The 24856-nt window shown below is 39.2% G+C and overlaps 1 protein-coding gene across 1 annotated transcript in view; it reads left to right on the forward strand.

The window, feature by feature from the left end:
* Positions 1 to 24856, forward strand: part of fam172a (family with sequence similarity 172 member A) — a 269588-nt gene that overhangs the window by 22607 nt on the left and 222125 nt on the right. Inside the window, 2 exon segments of the mRNA XM_007893065.2 lie at positions 4801 to 4866; positions 6528 to 6719. Of these exon segments, the coding sequence (XP_007891256.2) occupies positions 4801 to 4866; positions 6528 to 6719 (258 nt within the window).

Here is a 24856-nt window from a genome sequence, read left to right on the forward strand (position 1 = left end):
CTCCACCCCTCCTGATTCCAACCACCAGCTCGGGTGCAGATCCCTGACTATCCAGCGCCTTGGGACGTCCTCCTGACATGAGAGATGCTATACAAATGTAATTTTTTTAACCATATTAATAATTTTGGACAGTTATTAAACACTTTGGGGTTTGCAAGGAAATCATGAAAAAGAGTGTGGAAAATTTTAATGATGACTTCATTGAACATGGAATGGTTTAAGTCTGATTCATTTATAAGTGTTATTGCCAGTGTAGCTTAAAGTTCAATATTTTGTATAGTATAGCAAGCATTTTTAAATGAAGAAACTGAGATGCAACATTTTAATCAAGACATTCACTTACAAAATACACACTGCAGACTATTATATCCTATGTAAATGCAAGAATTATTAATAATAAAAGCAAAAGAGTGGGAGTAATAATAAAAAGTAAAGCTATAATTATGGCAAATTTGGGTTTTGTGGAAGGAATGAATGAGATGAGTTCTAGACTTTTGAGGTTTTGGGAAAGGAAGCATCAGAGTAATAATAATAATCCTTGCGTATAATATAGTGTTTAATTTCACTGAAACATCTCAAAGTGCTGCACAGAGGTTTCTGTAATGAGTAGTTACTGTACATTTGTAGCAAATGTGTCAGCCGCAAGGGTAGGAGTTTTGTGTGGCTTTGATTTCAGGAAAAAAGTAGCTTAGTATATTTGGAACACGGGAAGGAGGTTCAGTGGAGCCGTAACCATAGTATCACTACAATAGAGTTAGGAACTGAAAGGGTTTGATCAACAAAGGTTTGCAGCATCTTTCTAAAACCCTTCTAAAAAGCCAAGGTAAATTAAAAAGCTAACTGAGCTTCTGGTTTACCTTACACAATAGGTATAAGCTCTTCTCCCTTTGAATAGAGATGTGGGATCTTTAACATTCATCTCAACTGATGGAATGGAGCTTGGTTTTAACGTTTCATGTGAAGGGTGGTCCTTATGACAGTGCAGCGTTCAATAGCACTGCATTGGCGTGTTTGCCGAGATTATGATGTCAACCTCCAATCTGAATTTGTACCCACAACCTTCTGAGGCAAGAGTGCAACTGACAGATTCATAATATTCAGATTCAAACAGATAATAACTGAACATTGTTGAGGAACCCTGTAAATTATTAAGGCAATACAAATAAAACTTCCTCCTCTTACCACAAGCCAAATGCTTTTATTTTGTGTACACAGGACCTTATTGTGTTCTCAATATCAATTGGCTATTTAGCCATTGAATCAGTTTCACTAATTACATTGCAATGGAACGCGTGTATTTTTTCTGTTTTGTATAAACAGTCAAAATGGTAAGATACCATTTTAGTGTGTTGTGAGTTTTGTCTTGAATATAAACAACTTTTTGTATGATACGGCTACGTTTGCTCATTTAATAACAATATGTATAACTGGGATAGCCCCAAAAAGATGGCATACCAAAACCTGCTTCTGTACATTTCTCTGTTTAACTTGATGTTTGTACATGAAATCTCAAATGAGTTGACAGGGAAATTAAGTATAAGAAATCAAAAATTTCCCAGTAAAAAGACTCTTGCCTAATATTTTTATTTGCCTTAAAATAAAATTGTATTTTTTAATTTGAAGAAAATAGGTTGAAGGAGCAATTGAATGTGAAAATCACAATGTAAAGGGCCCAAGTATTGGGAAAATTACTTGACATCCCTGAAAAAGTTTGCATGGCCATGTATGTCATGTTAACCATGACATTTACTATTGACATTTACTTTACTATTGGGTGATTTGGGGTCAGAGCTTGCCAGTGAGTGCAGTCAACATGGGGGTTTCCTGCATTAGATGCACTTTATGTCCTCAGATTTTTGTGATGTTTGCACAATTTTTGCTATGGGTTTATAATAATAAATATAATAGTTTATTATAATAATAATAAATAATAATAAATATAATAATAAATAAAATATTCTAGTTTTTTATATAGTACATTTCCTATTGAGCTGTTTTTCAATCAAAATGTATTCTTTGTGACAGGACAGGAACAGCCATTTTAATTTGGGTTGTTATTCTTATGACACCCAATTATTCCTCCGCTTTCTTAAAGCACAGGTGCGTGCTGCTGAACACACCTGGCTTAAATCAAATTTAATGGTCCATCGGCAGATCTGGCTGGACCTGATCAAATCTTACAGCTCGTCCTCGCTGCCACTAAATCGTCGTTCTACTCCAAGACAATCTTGGAGGCAAAGGATAACCCCAGGCTCCTCTTCTCCATCACCAACTGGCTCCTCCGCTTACTCTCACACCTCACCCATCCTTATTTCAAATCCCAACTGCGAGGCGATGCTGGACTTCCTCGAATCCAAAGTTGTGGGGATCCACTCAACTGCCTCTTCCAATCCGTCTGCTACGCCCTCCCCATCACCCCCTCCCACCCCGCCCTCTACCCATCCCTCCACACCTTCAAATCTGTTTCCCACACCTCTCTCACCACCACAATGACCCGCAGGAAACCAACCACCTGCTCCCTCGACCCCATCCCTACCCTTCTCCTTACCTCCCAGCTCCACCTCCTTGCCCCTCTACTCACAGACATCATAAACCTCTCCCTGTCCTCTGGTACTGTTCCCACCCCATTCTGCCATCATCATTCCTATCCTTAAAAAATCCTTCCCAGGACCCTCTACTCTCAACCTACCGCCACAGCTCCAACCTTCCTTTCCTCTCCAAGGTCCTGGAATGAGTTGTTGCTACCTAGCTTTGCTCCTTCCTCTCCCGCCACTCCCTTCATGAACCCCGACGACAGCACAGAACCAGCCCTGGTCAAAGTGACAAATGACATTCTGTCCATCTGCTACCAGGGCTCCCTCTGCCTCCTTGATCTCTGCTGCCTTCGACACCGTCGACGACTCTACCCTCATCCACCATCTCCTCTCACAGGTCTGTCCTTGACTGGTTCAGTTCATACCACTCACACCATCTCCACTTCATCTCCACAAGCGGTTTCTCCTCTAGCCCTGCACCGTCTCATGCGGCGTTCCTCAGGGCTCTGTCCTTAGTCCCCTCCTCTTCAATATCTATGTGCTCCCACTTTGTGACATCGCCCACAGACATGGAGTCAACTTCCACATGTATGCGGATGACACCCAACTCCTATCTCTCTGCCTCCACCCTTGACTCCAGGACCACTGCTGTCCTGACAGAATGTCTGTCAGACATCAAGCCCTGGATGAGAGCTAACCTTCTTGAGGTGAACGTCAACAAGACTGAGGCTCTCCTGATTGGCTCCCGTCAGCGCCTCCTCACCTCAAGTGCTGACAGCTCACCATCCATGGTTGCACACTCCACCTTACTAAGCCAATCCAGAACCTTGGGGTCTTGTTTGACCCTCAACTATCCTTTCTACCCCACATCTGTGCCATGACCCGCTCTACCTTCCACACCTCCACAACATCGCCCGGCTCCACCACTGTCTCACACCCAAGCCGCTGAAACCCTCTTACCCACTTTTGTTACATCGCGGCTTGACTTTGCAAATTCCTTGCTTAACGGCCTCCCCAACTCCTCCCGCTGTAGGCTGCAGATAATCCAGAACTGTGCAGCACGTGCCCTCTTGGCTCTGTGGCCCTATCACCCCCATCCTCATCCGACTCCACTGGCTTCCATCACACAGAGGATACAGTTCAAAATTCTGGTCCTCATCTTCAAAGCCCTCCATGATCTTGCTCCCCACTACTACTGCGACCTCCTGAACCCCTACCATCCTGCTCGCTCCCTCCGCTCAGTGGGCTCCGGCCTCCTTCACGTCCTCCCGCCTCGCTCGGCCCACTATTGGCGGGTGGGCCTTCTGCCACTCTGCCCCTCCCTCTGCAACTCGATCCCACAATCGCTCCGCCTCGTCCCTCCCTTGCCCCCCTAAGACCCATCTCAAGATCCTCCTATTCAATGCTTTTGATCACCATGCTTCCCCCATTGTCCACCACCCTCCCCCATCCCAAATCCCAGCTCAGGTCCGAAATTCTGACTGTCCAGCGCCTTGAGATGTCCTCCCGACGTGAAAGGTGCTATATAAATGTAATTTTTTTGTTGTCGTTGTATTCTTTCTCACCAGCCCTACAAGGGAAAAAAATTAGCTGTTTGAATTCTTGGTGTCAGAGTCCGCCACTGTCAAGCACTCTGGGACGCTATTCAGCGTGAAGGGTGCTATATAAATGCCAGTTGTTGTTGTAATCAGATGATTGAAGCACAGACTTTTGGTGTGTTTCGTTTTGGTGGTATTTTCTCCACAGCATTTCAATGAGCTGATTGTTAGTGCCTCTTTCACAGATGTCAGGATTGCAATGGGTCATTTTCACGTAAAAGGCATTAGCCTTGCCTTACCAATTGGTGGACCTGCTCCTGTCAAAAGATAAGATTTCCCCTCAGATAAACACTATACGAAGGCACAGCGTATTTTACCTTGGAAATGTTACTGTTTTCTAGATTTTAATTCCCCATTAACATTAAATTGATACCTTTGACAATATAATAATACTTAACACTTGCCCAGTTAATGGATTTTCATACACGTACTGCCAAGTCAATGTCTTTCTAGGGTGGAATTAATTACCATAACACATTTATTGTGTATAACCTAACAAGAAAATATCAGGGTTTGCATTTGTTACATTTTAGGCCAATTTTAATCAAATGCAGACTGATTGCTGTAGATACTATATAATATTTATATCCATTTTTTGTCTTGTATAATAATTTAATTGCAGACTATTGATATTGTAAATAATAATGCCAATATTTTGTATTTTGCAGATTATCACCCAACATGTTTATGAACTTTTAGAAAAAGAATGTAATTTGAAAAAGGTTTATCTCCCGGTAAGTGTATCTTGTAATATATATTCTGGTGGCCTCAAAATGCTTCAGTTATTTTTGGAGAATGGAAGCTCTGCTTTGCAATTTACTTATGGGACACAACTACAGAATTGGTAGCTGCCTGGATAAGCCAAGGTTCTTCAGTATCTGTGAACTTTAGAGAGCCATAGCCTATCAGGCCTGAAAGGCACAAATTCTATCACCGAATTTTAAGATTGTTCATAACAGAGGAAGTTGCTAAAAGTCAGAAAATGTATTTCCTGCATATCCTTATCTAACTAGGTAGGGATCTATCTAAATAGGCCAGTGATAGGCCACAAACCAATCTTTAGTCAAATGCTTTATGTATTTCTGCTCTCATGAAGAGTCAAAGCTGATGTATGCAATGCCTATTCTGTGATTTATGCTGAAGAGAAAGCATGCAAAAGCAGATTCTTTTGGACAACAATTTACCGCCAAAGTACAAAATGTCCAGGCAGTTTGTATCATGAAGAAAAATTAATTTTCTCGTTTTACTACCAGTTGTGACTACAAAATGTTACTGTCGCCTTAATACATGCAAACTATTAAGGGATTACATTGAACAGGGTTTAAATGAGTATAACTGCCTTATTGGATGTATTTGTAAGAGAAACAAATAGAAGAGCCAGTGTTTCCCGTTTACTCCCTGAAAACGTAATTCTCGCAGTAAAGTTGGGTAGGTCTACAATGTGGAGAATTGCTGCTCTGCTAAGTAAAGACTTTACTGTTCATTAGAGCTGTAGAAAGGGTCCCATCAGGTCATTGTTTTGTTTCCATTGTTGTTTGGCTCACTCATACTAAGCCTTTTGGTCTTGACCGTCTTTTTGAAATAACTGTACCATAGATTATTCAAATGTTGTGTCGACGAGTGACTCACTGTAACATTTTTGGTATCAAGAATTGGAAACGCTTTCAAAGACATCTGTGAAACAATGAAATTTAAATTATAATATGTTTTATTCCAGTTAAAAATCAAATTAATTGGGGGCAATTCTTTATTATCTGATACATCTATTAGTTATACAGTACCACACACAAGTTGTATCAGTCGGGACCAAAACGTTTAATATGAATTCCACGTAGTTCATCACTGTAGCCTGTGACGGGTCAAGATTACATTTTCCACAATTCAGTGCACTGTTCACCCCTCACCGCCTGTGCACTTACCAGGAAGCAGTGAATCGCGGGAAATTAAGTTTTTCTGTGCATGGGTCGACAGATCAAGACTACGTTTTCCGCCATTCTTTGCAGCCAGCCAGTAAGTGTGGAGAAGGGTCAGGATGGTCATTTTCCACGATTGAATGCAGCCAGTAAGTGTGAGAGTAATGGAGGATGGAGAGTGGCGTTACGAGTTAGGAGATGATTAATATGACGAGTGCAACAAAATCTTAAGTATTTTTGATAAGAAACTGAATGGGACTCAGGTGGGTGTACGACTTAGGTGATTGTACGATTTATAAAGATAAGACTTATGCAAGTTTTAATTTTGAATGTGTACAGTCTATTATTAAATATATTCCTGTTTTATTTTGTGTTTCCACTTATGTTAGACACCCAGTTGACCAAAACAAGCTTTTATTTGCCATTATGTCACAAAGGTATAAATTTTTACTTTAATTTCTTCTGCTTGTTTTTAATCTCAGGTGGATGCTACAGACGATGAACCAAAGAACTTCATCTTTATGAGTGAAGATGCATTAACTAACCCTGAAAAATTGATGGTTTTGATTCATGGTAGTGGGGTTGTCCGAGCTGGACAGTGGGCCAGACGATTAATAATCAACGAAGACCTCGACAGTGGCACTCAAATACCTTTTATTAAAAGAGGAATGGAAGTAAGACTTATTCATTTTTTTTACTCCTCTAAATTCACATAAATGATAGTTTCTCACTGTCTTTTTTTCTATCTGGAGACCTAAGGATATTATAATTTTATGGAAATGTATATGTGCATAATATCAGTATTAAGCTGAATGGGCTGTTTCCTGAGTCTCGGTAGTTTTCACACCAATTTAGCAGCAGATTTAAGCAGCTTCAATGCAAAGTTACATTTTCAAATTTGAGTTTAAATCAACAGTAAACTCATTCTGCCTGTGGACAAAACACATCAGCTGAACCAATCATTAGTGGACTGATCCAGTCTATGTAAGTAATTGTATATATTCTGACACGAAACTATTACACAGCCTATGCTTTAACTGGAGTAAAATTCAGTGCTATAGATACTTATATGCTAAACAGATTTTTTTAGGCACAATGAATATTTATGCCATGTTTATATATCATAATACATCATCAAATGTTGAATACGTTATTGCAACATCACTGGCTGGTGCTGATTATCTCGTAATGAAATCTTACTTTCTGTAGCATTTCCATAGTCTCTTCGGTGAATATTACGGTAATGTTAATTTTTATGAAAAAACATACAAATGTCGCACAGTGCTGGTCACTTTCAATATGAATATCTGCATGAAAGCAGGACTCTAAGGATTAACTGAAGAAAAAGGATTCACATGTGGAGGTATTTTCCAGAAGTTAACAAACTTCATCTCTGAGCCATTCATACTATTGTGCAACATCACTGGCTGGTGCTGATTGTCTCGTTATGAAAGCTTACTTTCTGTAGCATTTCCATAGTGTCTTCATTAAATACTACGGCAATGTTAATCTTTCATAAAAAAACATAAAAATGTAGCACAGTGCTAGTCACTTTCTTTATGAATATCTGCATGAAAGCAGGACCCTAAGGATTAACTGAAGAAAAAGGAATCACGTGGAGGAATCTTTCAGAAGTTAACAAAAATCATCTTGGAGTCAATCTGCTGAAAATTTACAAATTGTATGTGAAATTAGGATGGAGGACTGGCATGAAAGAGAAAAAAATGGACACAAAAGCTGGTTAATCAAATCAGCTGTTAATTAAGGTAAGTAAATATATTGTGCTTGCACCAAATAAATTTGTACTGTCACATGTTCACATGTTGCTTTCCTCATCTTTGTGTAAATATGTAAACTTCAAAATTAAGTATTTCTCTACAATTTTGCAATAAGATAATATTTTACTGCTTTAGAAAAATGTGCAAACTATTTTCTGATTATTAAATAAAATGGCAATGTTAGTTGTGCACTTTGTTGTAAATAAATACTACATACATTTTGTTCTTTTCACAGGTATTTGGAACTAGCTGCTTAACTGTTCAGCACTCCACAGGACAGTACTTGGAATTTAAGATCACTTTATAGATTGACACTCAGGGTTTGGGGATCACATCAGCTTAGCACCGCACAATGGAACTCAATGCTGACTCCACATCCTGTCAGATGGCTTTCATTTATTGAAAGCAGCTCTAAATACTTATATCCCACACTGCTGAAAGGCCTGCTAATTTCTTACCAGTGTGCCACGCAGGTTGATTTATATTAAAAAAAAGCTTGCTTTGCTAAGTGGACCACGACAAATTTATAATAGTATACATACGTATAGTGTCACCATCTATTTTGATATTTCCCAGGTTACAGTTAGTGACATTGCACTGCTGCATTTTCCATTTGTGTACTTTGGATTTGAGGTGAACTGTAGAAGGGCTAGAATCTATCTATTAAGGTTGATCTGATACCAAGTGTTCTGCATGAAATCCGTTGGCTTGCATTGTCAGATCTCAAAGAAGATGTTGGTTTGTTGCACGGTCACTAATCTGGACTTGAAAACTGTTATTTGAAGGGTCGTTTCTCTTGATAAGAGATGTTGATATGTGCTGTAATTATAGTGTATCTATTCTCTTCATTGTAGATACAGTCTTAATGAAACATTGTGATTATACCAATGTATATCAAAAACGTTTTATATTGTGTATGTATTTATGATTGGAAATATTATTTACCTAATTCAGCAGTCTCAGAGGAGGATATTGAGTCAGTTTCATTTCTTTGTAGGAATATGTGCAAATAACTTTCTCTGGTTATTGATTTTCTTTGTGGCCTTTATAGCTACATAGTGTAGTTCTTTCTGCTGCATCCTAATTTACACCTCAGAATGTTTAAAGTTGTTAGTTGATTCTTCTTGTGATCTAAACATTTCTGTGGACGTCAGAGTAATGATTCATCTTCAAATGATAGTGACCCATTTTTAGGATAGTCATGTAACACGAATAAGCCTGACTGCTTATTAAATAAACCTTTTCTGTATTTGATGACAAACGCATGAAGTTTCATCTCATTGAAAGTGGTCTTCTGTTATTTCTCACCTGTCACTTTACACATTTACCATCACCAGTGTGTAAGATTGTCATTTGCATACTTCAGGTGGTTTGTATCCATGAATTCATGAACTATATTTGTTGCATGACAACTAATGTGATTTGAAAGGTGACTTTTTTTTAAAAAAGTGGATCCAAAGGAAAGGGGAGGGCTATCGAAAATAACCAAACAATGAGATAATTATTTAGAACATTACAAATTAAATTTCAGATATGTGTTATATCAGCTTTGGTGAAGAAATGTTCTTTCTGTTAATAATGTAATGACTTACATTTTAGGTAGGGCCTAATTGGTTTAAAACCTATTGAAGATTTTACACGGCGAGTAAATAAATGCTATGTTGCTACATCTCAACAGGAATGTCCCATAAACATTTCTAGGAAGTAAACATAATTCAGTAAATAATATTCCATGGAGTAACGTTATACATACAATTCACTGATTTCCCCCCCCCCCCCCTCTCCCTACAGGAAAGCTAATATATTTCCTTACTAATGGTCCATGTAGATAATGGCTGTTGATTCTGTCTCTGTTTTGTCAGATTGCTGCTGACATAACTTCTGGCATGGACTAGCCTGTACATTTGCAACCACTGGGGACAGTCCAAGTTAGAAGTGTATTGCATTTTTGGTAATCACAAGTCCGGAGGACACGTAAGCTAGTTACGATGTAGCTGTCTTGTAATTTATATTGAGTTGATGCTTCAAAATGTTTTCCAAAAAATCTGGATGAATTCTGTGATTGGGATTTCATAGGCTCTGAATATCCGTATATAACCCAATCAGCATTAAAAGATAATAAAAATTACACCATTGCTAAACCAAATTCTCTCAGCATAATTTAGTTTCAGAATTATGAACATATTATGGCTATAGTTAATACGGTCTACAACGTGCAGGAATTACTGTCAGTGGTAACCTGGAAAGCGGCTAGTCACACTTTTTTATCTGAGGGTTTGAGTATGTGGACACAGATGCTGCAATATAATGGTGCCAAGCTATATTAAACAAATGTATCTGAGAAATATTAAAGGATATGGAGAAAAGGCTGGAGAATGGGACTAAATAGGTAACTCTAGAATTCCAGCACAAGTACGATGGCTTTCTCCTATGCTGTAACAAAAACAAAATTATATTTGTATAGGGTTTCATGTCGGGAGGACGTCCCAAGGCGTTGGACACTGAGTTTCGGACCGTGCTGGTGGTCGGGATTGGGGCGGGTAGAGGACAGGGGGTGAAGTAGGGTGATCGAAAGCATGGTTGAAGAGGAGGGTCTTGAGATGGGTCTTGAAGGAGGCAAGGGAGGGGATGTGGTGGAGAGCCTGCGGAATGGAGTTCAGAGGGTGAGTGTGGGCGAGGTGGGGGACATGAAGCAGGCCAGAGTCCGCTGAGTGGAGGGAGCAGGCAAGATGGTAGGGGGTTAGGAGGTCGCAGAGGTAGTGGGGAGCAAGACCATGGAGGGCTCTCAAGGTGAGGGCCGGGATCTTGAACTGTATCCTCTGTGTGATGGGAAGCCAGTGAGGATGAGACTGATAGGGTCACAGAGTCTGCAGCCATGTCCTCTCCCGCACCAGAGTTCTGGATGATTTGCAGCCTATGGAGGGAAGAGTTGGAGAGGCCGACGAGCAAGGAGTTTGCATAGTCAAGTCTCGATGTAAGAGAATATATGTGAGGGTTTCAGCGGCCTGCGGTGTGAGACAGTGGTGGAGCTGGGCGATGTTGCGGAAGTGGGGGAAGGCAGAGCAGGTCATGGTACGGATGTGGAGTAAAAAGGATAGTTGAGGGTCAAACATGATGCCAAGGTTCTGGACTGGCTTAGTGAGGTGGAGTGTGCAACCATGGATGGCGATGTTGTCAGTGCCTGAGGTGAGGAGATGCCGACGGGAGCCAATCAGGAGAGCCTCGGTTTTGTTGACGTTCAACTGAAGAAAGTTCTCATCCAGAACTTGATGTCTGACGGACATTCTGTCAGGACAACAGTGGTCCTGGAGACAAGGGTGGAGGCATAGTGGTAGAGTTGGGTGTCATCCGCATGCATACATGTGGAAGTTGACCACATGTCTGCGGAGAATGTCACAAAGAGGGAGCATATAGATATTGAAGAGGAGGGGACCAAGATTTCTATGGTTCTATAAAATGAATCATCTTCCAAAGGGTTCTGTGTTGCAGCTTCACCTGTGTACACTGATGATCTGGGCTAGCAAATTTACTCTTTGTAGTTTTAAACATTATTTTAACAACATTTACCAATCTCAGACCAGAGTCCTCTGTGGGATTAAGCATTTCTGCGATATCTGAGAATTGTGGTCAGTTTTTTTAAAACAATCTGTTTGACATCTAACATATCCTTGAGGTACACATTTCCAGAAAGAGAATTGAATAATCTCTCTTCTGATAGCCACAATCCAAGTATAATACCCTACAATTCAAGTGAGATTCAAGTGAATGATGATAATTAATCTAAGTATCCTTGGGCTCTTTGTACGCCTGTTTGTTCAGGCTATTTTGCTTGTGTTGGATACTGAACACTAACGTTCTAATTGGATTGTCACTGGACTTTGCCACTTCCACCTGGAAGGTGAATTCAGTGGATCTGAGAGTTTAAGACCTACTGGAGACTTAAAATGTTTTAGTGGCTGTATTTCAGCATAGGCAGGATCCAGTTAATTGAAATTACTCTTATTTGAAGGATGTATATTCTAAACTATGGCATCTGGAGATCAATTTCTTGGCTACATTATAAAGCTGATAACTGAAGTGCTGATGATAAGTATGTTTTTTTCCAAACATCGTGCTGCAAGCTCATCTTCCTGCAAGCTTTGCTTAAAGAAGATTACGATGAGGTACTATCCTAGGTATTTCAGTTCAAGAACGTGTATTGTTCATTCTTCGTGATGTTTTTAAATGGGATGTGCATCTATTTCTGAGTCAGTTATTACCAGATACCTTTGAAGCTTACTTATTTTAGTAAAGGTATCTTACTACTTGTCTCAGCAAGGACTAGCTATTTGCATGTTTTGATGGTAGGACCTCATTGAATGAATGATCTAAAAGCAATTAAATGGGGTAGTATGGGTTCATTAGAATGTTACCAGGTGTGATGGTTTCCAGTTATTGAGAACAAGTTCCTCTGGAGGCTATATTCAAAGCAATTATTAAAATATTATGCGTAAATTGTTGACCACTGTTGGTTTTTCACGTTGGTGGCACAAGTAATTCAGGCTGCTTTGCTCCAGTCTACCATGAGATATCACCCTTTGAACTTGATCTCTAGACTTTATTCTAAGGAACTCTGCCTTACATGCATTCATAACATCCAGGCTCGACTACGCAAACTTCCTTGTCGGCTTCCCCAACTCTTCTCTCCATAGGCTGCAGATCATCCAGAATTCTGCAGCCTGTGTCCTCTCCCGCACAAGGCTCCGCAACCCGATCACCCCATCCTCGCCCGACTCCACTGGCTTCCCATCACACAGAGGATACAGTTCAAGATCCTGGTCCTCACCTTCAAAGGCCTCCAGACCTTCTAACCCCGTACCAACCCATCTGCTCCCTCCACTCAGCGGGCTCCGGCCTGCTTCACATCTCCTGTCTTACCCGCCCCACCATTGGCAGGCAGGCCTTCTGCCACTCTACCCCCACCCTCTGGAACTCCAGCCCACAGTCCCTCCGCCTCACCCCCTCGTCTCCTTCAATACCTGTCTTAAAAACCCTCCTCTTCGACTGTAGCTTTGGTCACCTTCCTTTCCCACCTGCTCTTCACCCTCCCAGATCCGGACCCCCAGCTTGTGTCCGAAAAACTGATTGTCCAGCACCTTAACATGTCCTCCCGTCTTGAAAGGCACTATTCAAATGTAATTTTGCTGCTGTTATTCCTGGTGGAGAGCCAAAAGTGAGTGCCAGAAAAGGCCTCATGTATCACATTGCTACAAATTTTACTAAAATACAATTCTTTAAAAAGAAGACTCGGGTAATCCCCTCTTCCTATGGGTTTTGTGTGGAGATTGAGCGTCTTTCCAAAAATGAGAAAGATTATGGATGTCAGTTTGACATTATACTGTTTTGGAAGTAATATCAATTGACTTATTCTGCAGTGACTATCAAATAACTGCTCAGACAGTGTATCTCTCCTAGTCAGCTATGAAGTTGGTAATAATAATCCTTGCATTTAATATAGTGCCTCATCGCGTTGTTGAGATGTCTCAAAGTGCTTCACAGAATACATTGTAGAGTGGAATGACTATTTTGTAGGTGAAGGGGTAAGGGTTAGGGTAAAGGATAGAGAACAAGAGAGTAGAAGTTTTTGAGCTTTAAATATGCTGGGATGGGACACCATTTAGTCCCTTGCTTAAAAGACAATTAAGGATCAAAAGGGATGTTGAAAAATTGGCCAACAGAGATCAATGTTTGGAAGCGAAATTAATTGAGAAGGAGCAGCATATTAGTTTCCATCTTTGCATTATTATAAATTAGATTTTAAAATGTGTTTGATAATGTCTGTCTGAATCCCTTGTTTAAATTACAGTTTTGTTACTCAACGCTAAACAACTTAGGCCATCTGATTTTTTATTATATATTCAGGATCAGAGTTTAGACATTTAGATCAATATCTTCACGTTTGTTCTTTGTTCTCAAGACCCTCCTCTTTGACCGTGCCATCAGCTATACTCCCTGTCCCCCATCCTCCCTGATCCCAACCGCCTTGCTCGGGTCCAAATTCCTGATTGTCTAGCACCTTGGACATACTCCCGAAGTGAAAGGCGCAATACAAATGTAATTGTGAATTGTATTTACGAAGGTTGTATATAGAGGAGTTCATAAAAATGTTGAATCCAAAATGAATCTAGCTTTTCATGCCTTGACATGAAACACCTATTCTAACACATTGTATTTCATTCAGCTTTAATGATGAGAGTTGTGATAAAAGTCTGCTGAATGAAAAGGCATTTCAGCAATGGACAGACCTTGTAACTTAAATCTACAGGGTAGAGGAGCAAGACGTCCATGATAGGGAAATTGTATGCAGACAGGAAGGAGCGGGTGTGATGAGTTGATTGATGAACTGTGGATTGAGTGGCCTTTTGTTTTTATAATGTTTTGATTGTTAGTTGAGAACTGAATATCTTGAACTATGAGTATTAGGAGGCTTTTTTTGTTTGTTGTCATACATGTCAATACTTTTTATGTATTGCAAAGTAATGTTTTAAGACAGTTATATAAAATGTATAAAGATTACAGCAAAGAAGGAAGTAATTCAACCCACTATGCCAGTTGTGCTTTTCCCCCCACTGGTATACTTTATACAGTAGCTTGTCTTCAAATAGTAATTTTGCTTAGAATCACTTTGTAAAATTGTCAGTTTTCAAAATGATTGTGACTTTGCAATGGCATTTGCTATTCTTAAATAATTTGAGACCCTTTCTGTGTTTGTTGTGGTGTATATTCAGTAGAATATTAAGAAATGTATTAAATTGGAGCAAAGCAACTGCCACATAAAATAGTCTTCCAAAAATATTAACTTGTTTCCCAATTTTTCTGTTACTGTTTCTTATCAAGAATCTCAAATTACTCAATTCTTCAACTTTTATACATAAGGACAAATTGATATTTGTTGGGCAAATGTTACTGAGGAAAATTCCTGTTTAAGAAATGTTGTGCCATTCTGTCGTAATTTTGCTCAGGTTATCTCCATTCACTAATAAACTGCCATTGTGAACAATATCCTGTTTTGACCAAAGCTTGGCCTACTGCCTATATGCAACAGAATGTTTTTTTTTGCTAACAACTAATGTCAATCGCTAGCTTGTTGCAGTTAGATAGAGTAAATAGGTATGCAGTAGTTTTAGCATTTTGAACTTCTGAAAAGTTGGTCCATTTTCACTTTTGCGTAGTCAGCAACACTGTTTGCCATGGTTGACTCCTTTTTGCATTACGTGGGGCAGTCTTGATTGGTTCAACCCCTCATTCTCATCTTTGGGTTCCAGCCTTTACTAGCAGCTGCAATTTTAAGATGTAGTAATAATAATCCTTGCATTTGATAAAGTGCCATTATCACTTTGTCAAAGATTTACTGTGTGTTTATCGGTGAACATGGCAGCCTATTTGCACACAGAAATATCCCCCAAACAGCAATGAAATGAATAACCAGTGCTATCTGGAGGATTGTTGGCCATGACACTGGGAGAAACTCCCTTCTCTTTTTGAGAAAGTGCCCCTATAACTTTAACACCTCACCCAAAGGATCATACCTATGACCTTTCAGGGCTCTCCCAGTACTACACTGGAGTGTCAGAATAGAACATGAGCTCAACATCCCAACTTGGGGCTCGAACCAACAAAATTCTGAGTGCTACCAACTGAGCCAGGCTGATATCTACCTGATATCATAACTAATTAGTAATTCCTAAAATCCCTAAAAAAATATGCTTTGCAATTTGGCTAAGTCTCATGAATCCCTCGGCTTAAACAATTATTATGTAGATATGGTGTCATACAGCTTTCGTACCGACTCGAAATTTAGCAAACACCTTGACATCAGTCCTCTTGTTCAGCAATAGGCTATCCTAATAGTAGAGGTCTGATTCCTCTATTCTGTCTACAGATGTATTGTACAATCCATTTTTTGCCAGGACCCCTTGATGCCCTTTCAGCCTTTAGGAATTGAATGATTTTGGATGTCTTTCGTCTTCATAGCCACGATCTTTCATTGTATCCAAGCAAAAATGCTTTCCAGCAACTCACACCTGGGTGAAGAAATCTTGATTCTCAGCTTTTCTTTCTTCTGACATCAACTCCCCCTCAGTACTCTGTTTGAATGAGATCAGTTGAGTTAAATGAAGAGCCAGATATGGCAAGGCGACCTTCAGAGCTTCCTGTTGGTATGCATTGATTTTAGGAGAAACTGCTTAGCAAAGCATGATTTGGGGGATTAGTAGTAATAACAGCATTTATATTCCAACAAGCCTCAAATCTGCAAGCTGGTTATTCTGTCCATAAGAGGTTTGTTTATGGTTGCTGATGCCATAGTTGCAAGCATATCAGATGAAATATCCCAGCAATTTTGTCTTGTTTCCAAATGCTACTGGAGCAACAACCGTTTTTATTGAGAGTTGTCCTTTCTTGGTTTTCAGGAATGACGGTTGGAGCATTTTCTTAAACTGGGAATAGTTTTTTAAAAAAAATTAGGTAGTCTGTCAGGTAACTCAATCTAAAGAGATATTTGGTATGGGCTGGCTCTGAGATTATTGCAGACTGGCACTTGTCAGAGAATACTGAGAAAATTGCAATCTGTGATGCATTAATTAACAGTAACACATCATTATAAATGCTGGTCAGTCTTTTTTTGCCAATTTGCTATAAAGTGGCATCTAACTTTATTGACCAATGACAATGCCTTATTATGATGCCTTATTATATTATATAATATACTTGAAGTATTACCATATCACCTTGTCAAGTTTATCTGAGAATTTGGTTACCTCCTGCTGTAAAATGTGTTTTTCAAGGATTTTTCAGATGTGTCAAATGAAATGTCCATGTAATCTTTTTATTTCGAAAGCTGATACTATAATCAATGCTCTGTTTACCAGTCCATTAGTTCAGATTATATAAAGATGTCTTACTGATTCTCATCAGAGGAAATTTGTGCCTTTTTTGATACTTACAAAAACACGGTTCTATATATTTGTGTTTATGCGAGCAACAGTAGGTAGTATCGAATAAATGGGGAAATGTTGTTACTAATATTATATTATTCTGATTTACTTTTTAAGCCATTATTTACCAAACCTGCCAATTCAAGTGACAATTATGCTGCCGAACTCGCACTGGCTAGATTATGCAGATGGTAAACAATTGGGGATTGGACTGCCAATATAATTTGTGAATTTTTTTTATGAATTATGTACATGCTATCTCATGATGTTTGAGCAAACTGAAAGTTGCCCCACACTATCTCTGTGACCTGCAATCCTACTGCTAGGTCGCTCCTTCTGCTAAGCAAACATTGGCTTTAGTTATTTCTACTGTCTGCAAGCTTTCAGCCATGCTCCCCCGCGCTCTGGAACTTCAGACCACAGTCCCTCTGCTTTGCCCTCTCCAATCCCACCTTAAAAAACATCCTTAAGACAAATCTTTTCAGCTGTGCTTCAAGTCACTTTCACCCCCTGCCCCACCCCCACACAGCTTCAGGCTTCCTGACATAAAAAGTGTTATCAAAATGTAAGCTATTGTTGCATATACCTTCCTTGTAGTTTGTAATGAGTGCTTTAATGTGATACTTGGGATTCTGTGTCAGTGGGAATCAGCTGAACAGTACTCCACCTATAGCCCATATAATGGGACTTGGAAACTGTGCAGGCAAAGTGAATTCACATTTGGTGACTGCATGCTATAATTTATAATTGATTCTAATGTGTATGTGAATTTTTCCAAGCACAACAGAGGCTTAAATACTATTGCAACATTGACAACAACTTACATTTATATAGCACTCTTCATGCGGGGTAGCCTACCGGAATGCTTGAGATTACAACGATGAGAGCTAGTTGCAAGCAACATATACACATTGAGGAGTCTATTTCAGGAGATTCAAGAAAAATATCAATTTGAAACAATTATGCAACAACATTTATCTAGTGCTGTTCATAGTCTTGAAGCACTTAATAGTTGCGAAGCATGACGCTGAGTCGGGGGGAGGGAGGAGGCAATCACACTATAAGCCTTTAAATTATAGCCATTTAATGGTATTTTAAACCATTATGTCACTAAGTATATTTCCTCTGCTAACAACAGAAAATAAATCTTAAATTTGAATGTATGTTCACTACTTTAAGTTAGAAAATTCATATATAAATTGTTGGATTTGTTCATCTCAGGATCTTGGCCAGACCCTCCATTTTGGATCTCTTGCCTGCAGTCCTGTACCTTGCAGCAAATCCCTGTATCATGACTTGTGCAGAGACATGTGATAGGTTAACTATCGTGTCTATCATTACACTTGATCTGGAGGCAGCACAGACACCAGAAGGGTTGTGAAGTGCTTTTGTAAATATATAAAAATAGGTTTTAGAGTTACAAAAAGATAATCCCTTGAGGGATTAGAGGAAGTGACATTTTTTTGTTATTACAAAAATGTCTGTGATTCCTTTTATGTAAATTTTTAAAAATCTTTGGCAGCATTAGTTGTTTTTTGTATTATGATACTATATTGTACCTTGCAATTACTATATTGTGATTGAGTTCATGTGTATTGTATGATGAAGTATATTTAACTTCCAGCTTTTCCCTTTAGTCAAGAAACGGGTACATTAGGGGAATGTCCTCAGTATTTATGAATCTGACAATATGTATTTTTTCTGTTCAGAAACATATTTTTATGAAGCTGCAAAAATAATTGGTGCATAACATTTTTTGACAATATATTTGTGTCAAGATTTGTGTTACAGATATTTAATTAATTCCTTCCTTTTTTAAAAAAAAGTGTTGCAAGTCCTCATCTGACTACATCAGTTACGTAACATTATGCGAGGGAAAATTTGAAGAAACATAAAATTAGTATTTTTAAAAATTCAACAGAATGATCTCATAGTCATTGAATCCTGTTTGCAAAAATGTATTAATTTCCATTGTTATTAAAGTTATTAGATCAGTCATCCACCCCCTAAGGTGATATTGACAGACTGCTTGATAGCATTAAATCAGGAAAATTTAAAAATGTGGAGTCAGGCTTGGTTGACAGGCTGTTTGAGCCTACTGCAACCCCTGTGCTAGCGAAGGGAAACAATGAGATGACAGCTCCAGTGTTTGGAGAGAGGTTGTTAACGACAGCTTATTCCTTTATGATTTCAACTCTTGACAGAAGACAGGTCTGCTTGTTGCATCATGGCAGCTGTATCATTACCTTCTGGCCCTGTCAGGAATGAATATATTTTAAAAAAATCAAAGTTGCTCTACTGGAAATCCAATTACCTTAAGGAATTTTCAACATCATTTTAGTCTTAAAAGTGTACAAACCTTTATCTATTAGCTATATACCTGGATTTTTTTTCCCAGTTACATACACATATGGTTAAAATTGGGGTGAATTCATAATGAGCTAATTAACCACTTAGCTTCTTCGTTTCTCTTGAATTGATTGGTATCAAGATGCATCTAGATGTATGCTTTAGCTTGCTGCTACTTTGACATTGACCCAGCCAAAATATACTGGAGCTGCTTCTGTGTACGTGAGCAGAAAGGATGAGAATTGGAGGCATTTTGAGATCTCTTTCTCCCAATGGTGTCAGTGAAGTATGAGTGAAAATGAGTATTTGTTTGACAGTGGGAAGATGTACAGGACTCCCAGTTTTTTACAGTGTTTTTATAACAGTATTTTCCATAATCTAGGTAAAAACTCAAGTCAGCATTTAATGCTCATAATTTTTTTTCTGTTCATGGAATAATGAATTAAAGATTATAGTTAGAACAGAGCCTGATTGGGTACTGTATGCAGTATATACTAGGTAGTTATGGGTAGTTAACAGCAGCTCTTGGGACTCGGTAGAAAAGGAGGAGGGGGTATGGGTTTCTGAAAGTGTGTCAAAAGCCTTGGGGTTTCTAGCTGACCAGAATTCCAATGCTGGTTAAAACTGGTTTAGATGCATACAAGAAAAATACAGGTTTCTCGTTTAATTGTTGTCAGTTTTTAGTCACTGTGATGGCTTTTTAACCGGCATGTCTCCAACTCTTTGTGGCATCTGTTGTGATCTATTCGTTATCGTTTGCAAGTTGACTGCTGATCCGTTTCTCAATGTGTCACTTTTGTCTTTAAGATTGGCTGAAGTGGTCTGAATCACTGAATCAAAGCCGATAGGGGGAAAAACACCACTTTAGAATATGCAGGGTGAGATGCTCTGGGTAGAAGGTAACACTTTATGCAGTCATAATCAATGCACTTGACACTTTCAAAGGCACGAGAAGCCACGACTTGCTTTGGGGTTAAACTTTTTAAATGACTTCCCTGGGGAATGCTGCTGTCAATAAAATGCAATAATTAGTGGAGTATTCTGAAGTGTGTATTACAATAAAAGCTTTACCAGATTGTGCAGTGCCAGTGAAACATGCCTGCAATTCCTTTTTTTCCTAAATAACATGCGTTACATTTTACAAAAAATATTTCTTAACTAGTTGTTTGTCATGTTTTTCAGAGCTTATGAATCTGGCATTCAATTTTCAATGCCAGATTCAAAATACTTAAAATTTGCCAGATTCTACGAAAAAATATAATTGTTCAAGCCTACTGGTTTGTACGTGATCCAAGAATGATTTTACAAAAGAGTGACGAACGTACATTTTGAATTCAATTAAAGTTTAAAATGTCATTAAGAATTTTAAACTTTGATCCTCCATACGTTTCTTCTTAATACTGTACTGTGAATCTTTTTAAAACGTTGCCTTTCAAAACATGCAAAAAGCAAAAAAGGGGCATGAATGCCTTTTACTTAAAAATGTTACATTGAAACAAATAAAATATGATTTTGCTAAAATTAACAAATTACAATGTCAAAAATAATGACAGAGGTTTCCAGTAGGTCATTTGATGCTTTAGGCAGTGTCTTTTCCTTCGGGAAGCACTTATTTGGTTTCTCTTGCTTTCTGCCTGTGGCATTGTGTGGTGAAGGCCAGACTTGTTCTTCCCTTTGGAGAAATGACTGAGGCTGTAGATAACCTATACAAAATTAATAAATGGTGTTTCTTTTCATTATCACCCATCTTTTACAATTTATTTCAGGTTGTCTTTTGGGAGCATGGAAACTACCTTATAAAATTGGATACTTTTCCTGCATTGGTTCAACGCAAGATTTGATTTGTGGATTGTTGTGTTTTTACATGAGAAGTTTTAGTTAAATACTTGAAATCGGTATGGTAATTCTTTTTGGAAAGATAGATACCTACTTTGCCCAAATAAGATGATCAGTGACCTGTTCCAAAATAAAGTGTATTTCAATTGTTTTCAGCGATAGCAAAACTTCACAGCTATATGAGTATTGATTATTACTTATGGTGACATATCTTGACCACCCTTCAATCGATTCTTTTCAGTTTTGAGGCATATTTGAATATATTGTTACAGCATACAAGAAACTATTCATCAGACTTGTAAATCCACTTTACTGATCAACTTACACAGAAGTGGAATCCTATTCAAACATGAGTATTTCATCACATGTCACTTCTCTTTTGGTAATCCTTGGTGTTCTTTTTAACTATATGGTCTAGCCAACCAAATTTAAAAATATGAGCCATATAAGTTCTTGTTCAATCTGCCCCAACTTTTTCTTTGATAATTTGCTCCTTTTTAGAAGGTGCTTAGATTTGCTGGGATTATATCTGTCTCGGGCTCCAGTGCCCTGCAGTACCTGATATAAGTAGTCCTGCAGCTTAGTGGTTAGAGCACTCGCCTTGCAAGCGAGAGGACCGAGGTTCGATTCCCGGGCAGGGTGAAATGTTGGCAAGTTTCCGTACTCCACATACCTCTGTCCACCTACAATAAGTAGGAACCTGGTTATTAGTAGATTGGCGGATCGTTTTTCCGGGGGTAATAATCCCTTAAAAAAAATTGATTATTCAATCCACGACTGTTTGTGGGACACTGCTGTGCGCGATTGGCTGCCACATTTTGCCTACAAAATATACAGTCAATTCACTTTACGGTGTATATTCTGTGAAACACTTTGAGAAGTCTCGAAAACATGATAAGGCAAATGCAAGAATCATTATTATATAAATATCTATTTACATGCACATATAATATCTATTTACATGCACATATAAATTGTAAGTGTAAGGAGGCCAGTCAACCATGGAGGGCATCACAGCCAACCCTAACCCTAATTCCATATTGTTTTATAACTTTGGGATTGCCCACTGGACAACAATGGTCTTGTATATTTCTATTTTTTTTTAACATTCACTCTCCTGCACTTTTCAGTGAGAGTAACAGGAGCAGGAACCTTAGCTCCAGTTCTTTTCCATTCTCGTCTGTGAAGGCCAATTCATAGATTCATAGAATGTTACGGCACAGAAGGAGGCCATTCGATCCATCGAGTCTGTGCCGGCTCTTTGACAGAGCAAGTCACTTTCACTAACCCCAATCACCAGCTTTCTCCCCATAACCCTGCAAACCCGTCTTCCCCAGACACCTATCCAGTTCTCTCTTAAAAGCTGTTATCGAATCGGACTTCACTACCCTTTCAGGCAGATCATTCCAAATTCGAACAACTCGCTGAGTGAAAAAATTTCTTCTAACCTCCCCTCTGCTTCTTTTGGTAGATATCTTAAGACTGTGACCACGGGTCACAGACACACCTACCAGCGGAACTAGCTTTTCCTTATCTAGCCTGTCGAAACCTTTCATGATCTTGAAGACCTCTATCAGGTCCCCGCGTAACCTTCTTTGCTCTAATGGGAAAAGTCTGAACTTCTCCAGCCTGTCCTTGTAGCTAAGGTTCCCCATTCCTGGTATCATTCTCGTGAATCTCCTCTGCACCCTTTCCAGTGCCTTAAGTCCTGTAGCTCAGTGGTTAGAGCCCTCGCTTTGCAAGTGAGAGACCTGAGTTCAATTCCAGGCAGGGCGAAACCTTGGACAAGTTTCCTTACTCCACACGCCTAATAATAATCCCTCCAAAAAAAAACACTAATAAATTGGTCATTTTCAATGTACGACTGTTTGTGGGACATTGCTGTGCGCAATTGTCTGCCGCGTTCGCCCACAAATATGGAGTCAATTCACTTTACAGTATATTCTGTGAAGCGCTTTGGGACGTCTAGAAGACGTGAAAAGCGCTATATCAAATGCAAGGATTATGATTATTAATGTTCTTCCTGAAGTAAGGTGCCCAGAACTGGACGCAGTACTCCAGCTGAGGCCTAACCAGTATTTTGTATAGATTAACCATAACCTCCCTACTCTTATACTCTATGCCCCTACTAATAAAGCTCAGTACACCAAATGCCTCTTTTACTGCCTTATCTACCTGCCCTGCTACCTTTAATGATTCGCTTACTTGAACACCCAGATCTCTCTGTTCGGTCACCCCCCTTAAGATTGAGCTACCAAGTCTATATTGCCTCCTATCATTTTTCCTACCTAAGTGTATCACCTCACACTTATCCACATTGAAATCCATCTGCCACATGTCAGCCCATTCCACCATTCTGTGTATGTCTGCTTGCAGTTGGTTACAGTCCTCCTCACTATTTACTACCCTACCTAACTTTGTATCATCTGCAAACTTGGAAATAGTGCTCTCTATGCCCAAGTCTAGATCATTAATATGTATTAGAAAGAGCAGTGGTCCCAATACCGATCCCTGGGGCACACCGCTGCACATCTCCTTCCATTTCGAGAAACACCCATTAACCACCACCCTCTGCTTTCTGTCACTCAGCCAGTTCTTAATCCAAACTGCCACTGTCCCCTTAATACCGTGGGTCTCTAATTTTTTTATTAATCTCTTATGCGGTACTGTGTCAAAAGCCTTTTTGAAATCCATGTAAATAACGTCCACTGCATTTCCCTCATCAACTCTCGCAGTCACCTCTTCAAAAAATTCTATTAGATTTGTTAGGCAAGATTTGCCTTTAACAAATCCATGTTGGCTGTCTCTAATTACCTCATGTTCTTCCAAGTAGAGATTTATTCTATCCTGGATTATGGTCTCCAGTAGTTTTCCTATTACCGAAGTTAGGCTGACTGGCCTGTAATTTCCGGGTTTGTCTTTCTGCCCCTTTTTGTAGACCGGGATAACATTAGCCACTCTCCAGTCTCTTGGCACCACTCCTGTGCCCAATGAAGATTGAAATATAATGGCCAAAGCCTCCGCTATTTGAATCGTATCTCCCACAGCAACCTTGGGTGAAACCCATCTGGTCCTGGTGACTTATCAATTTTGAGCCCAGTCAATCTTTTCAGAACTTCCTCTCTGTCTATAGTAATCTGATCTATTTCCTCTACCCTCTCATCCAATACTGCGGCATTTGGGGCATCCATTTCCGTTGTGAAGACAGATGCAAAGTACTCATTCAGTACTTTGTAGTTGCTTCAAATCTGTCCCAGTTTGGATCAGAATACTCGGTGATGTCCAGGAATCAAACTTGTGACCATCTGGTCTGTATAGCTTAATACTAGGTTATGCCTTTGGGATAATGGGGAGATGTGCATTCTGTTAGCTTACATAAAAAAAGGAAAGGCATTAGTGATGGATGTTATTTTATTTTATTTTAATACTGATATCTAAAACAAGTGCATCTTATATCATTTTTGAGTTGTACCACTGATTAAAAGTGGATAATATTTAGGCTCAGTTTGTAGCTCTCATTTTCCCGATATGAAAGGCGCTATATTAAATGCAAGGGTTATTATTATAAATATCAAGATGCCTTGCAATTGATCAAAAACAGATGGTCAATGGAATAAAAGCAGATCAAAGTAGTTGATACCATGCAGAAAAATAAAAGATTTTGAATAGAAGCATGCTTGAAGAAATATGTTTCAGGAAGTTTTTGAAGACAGAAATAGAGGTTGTGGTTTTTGAAGAATTTTTTAAGAACGGGCATGATGAATAAAGACTTTGTCACTAATGGGGGAGAGCAGAGAATGGGAAATAAGCAACCAACCAGAGTTGGAAGAGCAGAGGTTATGGGCTCAGGCCACGGAGGGACGTCAAGACTAG

Source organism: Callorhinchus milii, unplaced genomic scaffold (assembly GCF_018977255.1).
Source record: "Callorhinchus milii isolate IMCB2004 unplaced genomic scaffold, IMCB_Cmil_1.0 Scaffold1, whole genome shotgun sequence".
Classification (NCBI taxonomy): Eukaryota; Metazoa; Chordata; class Chondrichthyes; order Chimaeriformes; family Callorhinchidae; genus Callorhinchus; species Callorhinchus milii.